This window comes from Mucor mucedo (genome assembly GCF_025094135.1).
Source record: "Mucor mucedo strain NRRL 3635 chromosome Unknown EV154scaffold_64, whole genome shotgun sequence".
Lineage (NCBI taxonomy): Eukaryota > Fungi > Mucoromycota > Mucoromycetes > Mucorales > Mucoraceae > Mucor > Mucor mucedo.
This window is the reverse complement of record NW_026252348.1, coordinates 200,207-207,124: the sequence shown is the minus strand read 5'-3', so window position 1 is coordinate 207,124 and position 6,918 is coordinate 200,207. Positions and strand designations below refer to the sequence as shown.

General features: G+C 37.9%; 3 protein-coding genes across 3 annotated transcripts; all 3 read left to right on the top strand.

Moving 5' to 3' along the window:
- Nucleotides 1-1,550, top strand: EV154DRAFT_513581 (aurora A kinase protein). The gene is made up of 7 exons (XM_051602040.1): nucleotides 1-106; nucleotides 177-370; nucleotides 452-652; nucleotides 716-854; nucleotides 933-1,081; nucleotides 1,139-1,379; nucleotides 1,430-1,550. The coding sequence occupies exons 1-7, from the start codon at nucleotides 77-79 to the stop codon at nucleotides 1,511-1,513; spliced, it is 1,038 nt and encodes a 345-aa protein (XP_051456243.1). The 5' UTR covers nucleotides 1-76; the 3' UTR covers nucleotides 1,514-1,550.
- A 24-nt stretch (nucleotides 1,551-1,574) lies between these two features.
- EV154DRAFT_513580 (uncharacterized protein) lies at nucleotides 1,575-5,353 on the top strand. Its single transcript, XM_051602039.1, has 5 exons — nucleotides 1,575-1,933; nucleotides 1,993-2,996; nucleotides 3,064-3,568; nucleotides 3,634-4,968; nucleotides 5,038-5,353. Exons 1-5 carry the CDS (start codon nucleotides 1,643-1,645, stop codon nucleotides 5,287-5,289), a joined length of 3,387 nt encoding a protein of 1,128 aa, XP_051456242.1. The 5' UTR covers nucleotides 1,575-1,642; the 3' UTR covers nucleotides 5,290-5,353.
- Nucleotides 5,354-5,808: 455 nt separating this feature from the next.
- Nucleotides 5,809-6,602, top strand: EV154DRAFT_482838 (uncharacterized protein; the record flags this gene model as incomplete). The annotated part of the gene is made up of 3 exons (XM_051598526.1): nucleotides 5,809-5,882; nucleotides 5,930-6,081; nucleotides 6,151-6,602. 3 exons carry the CDS (start codon nucleotides 5,809-5,811, stop codon nucleotides 6,600-6,602), a joined length of 678 nt encoding a protein of 225 aa, XP_051456241.1.
- Between the last annotated feature and the right edge of the window lie 316 nt (nucleotides 6,603-6,918).

Below are 6,918 nucleotides of genomic sequence, written 5' to 3'. Positions count from 1 at the left end.
TCACAAAAATTCAAATAGCCACTGTTGACCTTTCTTTTTTTGTAATCTTTTTTTTTTCTTTTTTTTTACAAAGCGTATGTTTAGAATTGATAAAATGAAAGCAAAAGTAAAGTCATTTAATAATAAAAAAAAAAAAATGGAATGAATCAAAAATATTAATTACACATTTTAAAAAGTCATCAGTGGACAGGACCGCTTCAAGTGGACATATTACCAAAATCACCAACAGCAATAAAGCGTTGCCACTAAAGTTACTTGACAACAAGGTCGGTAACTTGGGTAATCGAGCTTTCAGATCGAATCCATTGAAACAAACAACACAAGGCAAGATTCCAGAGACAGCGAGAAGGAAACGATCAATCGAACCAAAGTAATGCTCCAACCATGGAACCTATCTTTTGTTTGAGGGCAAAGTATTTATCAATCTTTTTTTTTGTACATGTAAAAATAGGGTCCCTATTAAGCAATGGTGTTTAAAAGATTTCGAAATCGGAAAGCCTTTGGGAAAGGGAAACTTTGGACAAGCCTTTCTTGCAAGAGAGAAAGCCAGCGGATTTATCGTAGCACTTAAAATGCTCTACAAAGAAGAATTAGTCATGAGCAATATCGAAAACCAATTGAAGCGAGAAATCAATATCCAAAGTCAATTAAAGTAAGTAAAAAGATCAGAACTACAGACTCTATTTCTATACTTAAAGTCGATATATGGAAATAGACATCCAAATATATTACGTTTATATGGTTTCTTTCACGACGCAGATAGAATCTTCTTGATACTTGAATTTGCAGCCAAAGGAGAATTATTTGCCGAATTACAAAAACATAAACGATTTTCAGAGGCAGAGGCAGCCAAGGTAAAAAAAAAAAAAAAAAAAAAAAAAAGGAAGGAGAAGTAAAAGGAGATGATCATTAACATTTAGGAGAATATATAGTACGTAGCACAAATGGTGAATGCATTAACGTATCTTCATGGTAAACGGGTGATTCATCGTGATATCAAACCCGAAAACTTGATGTTGGGATTAAATGGGGAATTAAAGATTGGGGATTTCGGATGGTCTGTCAAAACTGGTGTATCAGAGTAAGTGCGTAATTTTGTTGGACGTTGATTTGGTATGAGTGCTTACAAGATTTATAGTAATCGAAGAAGCACTTTATGCGGCACATTGGATTATCTACCCCCGGAGATGGTGGAAGGTAGAGTGCATGACAAAAATGTTGATTTGTGGTCGCTGGGTATTCTCTTGTACGAATTAATCTGTGGAAGCCCTCCGTTTGAGTCTGAGGGAAATGAAGATTTGACCTATAGTCGTATTCTTGGAATCGACATCCATATACCAAGTTATGTCAGCAAAGATGCCGCTGATTTAATTACAAAAGTAAGTACATATTCATTGTTTCCCAACCATATGCTCATCTTCAATCGTAGCTCTTAAAATACAGTGCAAATGACAGACTCTCATTAAAAGAGGTGATGCACCATCCATTTATGAAAAAACACATCCACTTGTAAATAAATTTAAAACTGCGGACGCTAGTTTATAAATCTTTTTTCTTTTTTTCTCACCTCTCCACTTTTTTTTTTGTTTCTGTTAAGAAAAAGCCAAAACCAAAAAAAAAAAAAACCAAAACAAATAAAACAATGGCTTCCCACCGCTCTGGAAGTAGACATAGATCACCTTCCCCAACTAGTAGTAAAAGACCACGACACTCATACAGAGAAAGAAGTCGAAGCAGAGATCGACATCGATCTTCAACCCATCGTTCCTCACACCGTTCTTCACGTTATGAAGATAGATCTTATCCATCTTCCTCACGCAGTCATTACGATAATGTAAGTATAAATGATAAAAGAACTCATTCACGTGAGCCAACATCAAGAAATAATGCTGCTGTAGGTACTCCTTCAGCCACTACTCAAGATTCAAGCTTGGTAAGTAATCTTTAAATTATACTCCCTTCAAAAACATTATATTAACAAATATTTATTAGAGAACAAGTACACATACAACACCGGATTCACCTTCGGTGTCTACCACAGCAGTCATTGATCCTGATGAAGCCATGCGAAAGAAGCAAGAACGTGTACGTCTATGGAAAGAAAAGAAACAAGCAGAAGAAGAAGCAAAAAAGAAGCTGGCCATTGCTGCTGCTGAAAAGGAAGCTGAAGAGTTGAAATTAAAACAAGAACAGCAGTTGGAACTAAAAAAGCAACAAGAAGCAGAAGAGGCTCAAAAGCAACAAGAAGAGGAACCCCAGCTTTTACAACAGTTTGCTGCCATGAAAAAGGCTGCTGCTGAAGCTGCTGCCAAGGAAGAACAAGACGCGGCTGAAAAGCAGAATGAAATGGACACGACGGAAGATATCACCACACATCAAACCCAATTGGAAGAAAACGGTAAAAAATGGAGTTTGGAAGACGATTCTGAATCCGATGATGATGACGATGTTGATATGGACATTGATGGCAGCGAAGCTAAAAAGAAAGAAGCACAGGATGAAGCTGATAAGGCTGCTGCCGAAGCTGAAAGAACTTTTAAACCACTTCAAAGAATGGACCATGATGAAGAATCAAAAGACGACGAGGTTTTGGCTAAACCTAAAAAATCATTCTTAATGTCCAACCTCTCTACAAAACCCAAGAACACTATGCGTATGGGCTTTGGTTTAGGAAAATCTATGACCATGAAGAAGACTACTGCCCCTGTCCAGAAAAAGGAAGTCGAAGTGAAGCCTGCTACACCTGCTGAAAAAGAACCAGTTGATACCATTATGGAAGACTCTGAGGAGATCGATCCATTGGAAGCTTATATGATCGATGTTCATGCTGAAACTAAGAAGATTAACGAAGAGGATAAAATAAGAATGGATAAGTTAAAGGAGCCTTCCTCCAAAAGACGTGGATCTCTTTTGGACGATGACGATGATATCCCTGATGATACAAATAATGGGAACAATGAAGAAGACATCGGAAGTGATCCAGAGGATATTCTTGCGTAAGTGTTTTTTTTTATTTACACATAATGCTATTATTTACTAAACAAATTCTTTTTTTATTTCTAGTTTGGCAGCCAAAAAAGTTAAAAGAAAGGATATCGCACCTGTTGATCACAATAAAGTGGAATATGAATACTTCCGCAAAGATTTCTATATCGAACCACCAGAGTTGAAGGATTTGACACCTGATCAGGTCGACTTATTGAGAATCGAATTAGACGGCATCAAGATTAGAGGTGTCAACTGCCCTAAACCCATCACCAAATGGACTCATTGTGGTCTTCCTGCAGGTTGCTTAGAAGTCATTCGTAAATTGAAATATGACAAGCCAACTTCTATTCAAGCACAGGCTATACCTGCCATCATGAACGGTCGTGACGTGATTGGTGTTGCAAAGACTGGTTCTGGTAAAACCATTGCATTTTTATTACCCATGTTCCGTCACATCAAAGATCAAAGGCCATTAGAGACCGGTGAAGGTCCTATTGCTATTATCATGACGCCTACGCGTGAATTGGCCACGCAAATTCATAAAGAATGTAAACCCTTCTTGAAAATTCTGAATTTGAGGGTAAGACAAGCCCTTTTTTATTGCATATCTTTATACACACTAACCCCTCCATTTTTCATTCTTAGGCTGTTTGTGCTTATGGTGGTAGTCCAATTAAAGATCAAATTGCCGATCTCAAAAGAGGCTGTGAAATTATTGTATGTACACCTGGTCGTATGATTGATCTTCTTTGTGCAAATTCTGGACGTGTCACTAACTTGAAACGTGTTACTTACATGGTCATGGATGAAGCAGATCGTATGTTTGATATGGGTTTTGAACCTCAAGTCATGAAAATTGTAAATAATGTTCGACCTAGCCGTCAAACCGTCTTATTCTCAGCAACGTTCCCCAGACAAATGGAGGCTTTAGCTCGTAAGGTATTGAAAAAACCCCTAGAAATCACCGTGGGTGGTAGAAGTGTAGTATGTGACGATGTCAATCAAATTATTGAGGTCAGAGATGAAGAATCCAAATTTGTGAGATTACTCGAAATTTTGGGTCAGTTATTTAACGATGAAGGTGAAGAAGGCGCCAGTGCATTGATCTTTGTCGATCGTCACGAAGCTGCCGATAACCTCCTACGAGATCTTATGAGAAGAGGTTACCCATGTCAATCATTGCATGGTGGTAAAGACCAAGCAGACAGAGACAGTACGATTGCCGATTTCAAATCAGGTGTTACAAATATCTTGATTGCTACTTCTGTCGCTGCTCGTGGTTTGGACGTTAAAAACTTAAAGGTTGTGATCAATTATGAATGTCCCAATCATATGGAAGATTACGTTCATCGTGTTGGCCGTACAGGTCGCGCTGGTAACAAGGGTACAGCTTACACATTTATTACACCTGATCAAGATCGTTATGCCATGGATATCTGTAAAGCATTGAGAATTAGTGGACAAGAAATTCCCCCAGATCTTCAAACTCTTGCAGAATCTTTCCAAAATAAGGTGAAAGATGGTAGAGAGCGTGTATCAGGCTCTGGTTTTGGAGGTAAAGGTCTGGAAAGATTGGACAAAGATCGTGATCTTGTTAAGAAATTCCAAAAGAAGGCTTATGGCGGCGAGGAAGATTCGGATGACGAAGAGATTCAACTCGAAAGTAATGTTGTCACTCCTGGAATCACAGCTGCTGCTTCTGCTGCTGCTTCTGCTGCCGCTGCCTCTGCGGCTGCTTCTGCTGTCAAAAATGCGATGGATGTTGATCATAAATCGTCGGATCAACTCTCTACTGCTGCTTTAGCTGCTAAAAAGGCCGCTGCCGCTGTTGCCGCTCGTATCAATGCTTTGGGCGGCAAGAAACCCGATCTCAATGGTATTATACAACCTGCTGAAGACGGTGATTCACATCCTGTTTATGCTGAAGAAATTACGATTAATGATTACCCACAAAAAGCAAGATGGAGAGTTACTAATAAGGTTAGTGAAGATATGTACATATATAATTCACTTGGAAGTATTTATTAATTTTTTTTTTATTATCTTTAGGATCAAATTTCTCAAATCACAGAAGTATCAGGTGCTGCTATTACCACGCGTGGTTCCTTCTTCCCTCCCGGTAAACAACCTACTGGCAATGAGCGTAAATTATATCTTTTCATTGAAGGTGACTCAGAAATGGTAGTCGAAAAGGCAAAGAATGAAATTAAACGAATCTTGATTGAAGCGACCGCTGCACAAATGGAAGCAGAAGCTAGAGGTGGCGGACCTGGTGGTGCTGGTAGATACCAGGTTGTTTAGAAATACTTTGGCTTACAAATGTTTACTCAACAATAAAACATGTTTATATATATATTAAAAAAAAAGAGAGAGAGAGAGGGAGTTTTGATACCAAGTAAGCCAACTTTTTTTATTCTTAGAAAGAAAAAAGAAGCAATGTAGAATATGTACAATATTGCTTCGGACCATGTGTATGTTATTGTCGGAATGCTCAGGACGCGTATTGAAGAAAACAAGTATTCTTGACAAGTACATACTATTTAATGCACAATGTATGCTTGATATACATCTTGATCTCCACACGGCTTCTGTCGATTGACTACTTTGAATCTATTCCTTGTAGACATTTCTGCACCAGCAAAAGTAATTCCTCTTCAATTAAAATTTTAACATACCTTTTTGGCTGATTTCATTTAATATTTGGTCTGAATGAGAATGCATAAAATATGACAATGACATTTTTATTTTTTATTTTTTTATTTATAACGCTTTTTTTTTATAAACTATTTGAAAGTAGCTTTTCCCCTTTCCGAACTTCAAATGAAGCTTATATCCCTATCCGTAATTGCGACATATGCTGCTGTTGTCTCTGCCGTTCCTGGGGGCCGATTCAAGTATGTATAAAATGTGAAGAGGCACTGAGAGACTAAATATGTTGCAGCTCTTTAGAGAAAAGGGGAACCACCACAGAAACTATAAGTAATTTACGTTTGGTACACGTTGTCGAGGAAAAGAGCTTTACAACGACAAGTACAACCACTGTCACTGATGTAAACACCAAAACACAAACAGATTATAGCACAGAGTATCTTCGTAAGTTACTACCATCCTATTGGAATCGTCATCTCCTGCTAATATATAATAATGCGTCAATTTATTTAGATCACCTCACCTCTAGTCGTAGCCTACTTGATCCTTGGCCTCTTATTGCTAGTGCATCTAAACCTGTCCCTAGTTTAAGTGTTAGTCATCCAAGTATCACAATTACTCCCAAAGCCAGCTCGACCTTCCCTTGGCCAGCCGTTGACTTTACAGACAGTTCCAGAGGACATGGTTCAAGCCCTCCTTGGCCAGTTGTCACCGACATCACAAAATCCGCTAACGAAGATTTCAGCGTATCTTGGCCATCCGGTGACTACACCGATGTCACTCGATCCAGAGGAAATGGCTCTCCTTGGCCAGGCGTTGAAATTACTCATATTACCAGATCCAGAGCTTATTCTACAGATGTCGAATACATTGATATAACTCGTTCAAGAGGTGTAAATCCTGAGCCTGTTGCCACCATGTATGAAGCCTTGAACGATGATAGCGAGTATGAGCAAATCTGGTGAAGTTGGGGTCTAAATTTTAATTTAATAAATAACTTGATTTATATTGATATAACTATGATGATTATCTCTACACTTATGGGCAATAAGATAAACAATATGCTTGATGAAATATGTGGCAAGCTATTTTTATAATTTAGCTCTAACTATCTAAATTAAAGAAATTTAAATTTTAACGTTAATTTCTAAAGCTAAATGTTGTTGAATAATTATTTCTTTATTGTCGTTAAGGTTTGCTTTATTAAAATCTAACTATCATTGACTTGTAAAATTTGTCATCGCATGAGAAATCGAACGATCAACAGTTATGGATTCTAGG

Bases quoted from the DNA above. Each gene is read 5' to 3' on its own strand.
- EV154DRAFT_513581 (XM_051602040.1), top strand. From the start codon at position 77: ATGTTTAGAATTGATAAAATGAAAGCAAAA. The intron at 855-932 runs GTAAAAAAAAAA...GAGAATATATAG, and splicing joins CAGAGGCAGAGGCAGCCAAG to TACGTAGCACAAATGGTGAA. The intron at 1,380-1,429 runs GTAAGTACATAT...CTTCAATCGTAG, and splicing joins CCGCTGATTTAATTACAAAA to CTCTTAAAATACAGTGCAAA.
- EV154DRAFT_513580 (XM_051602039.1), top strand. From the start codon at position 1,643: ATGGCTTCCCACCGCTCTGGAAGTAGACATAGATCACCTTCCCCAACT. The intron at 2,997-3,063 runs GTAAGTGTTTTT...TTTTATTTCTAG, and splicing joins GATCCAGAGGATATTCTTGC to TTTGGCAGCCAAAAAAGTTA. The intron at 3,569-3,633 runs GTAAGACAAGCC...TTTCATTCTTAG, and splicing joins TGAAAATTCTGAATTTGAGG to GCTGTTTGTGCTTATGGTGG.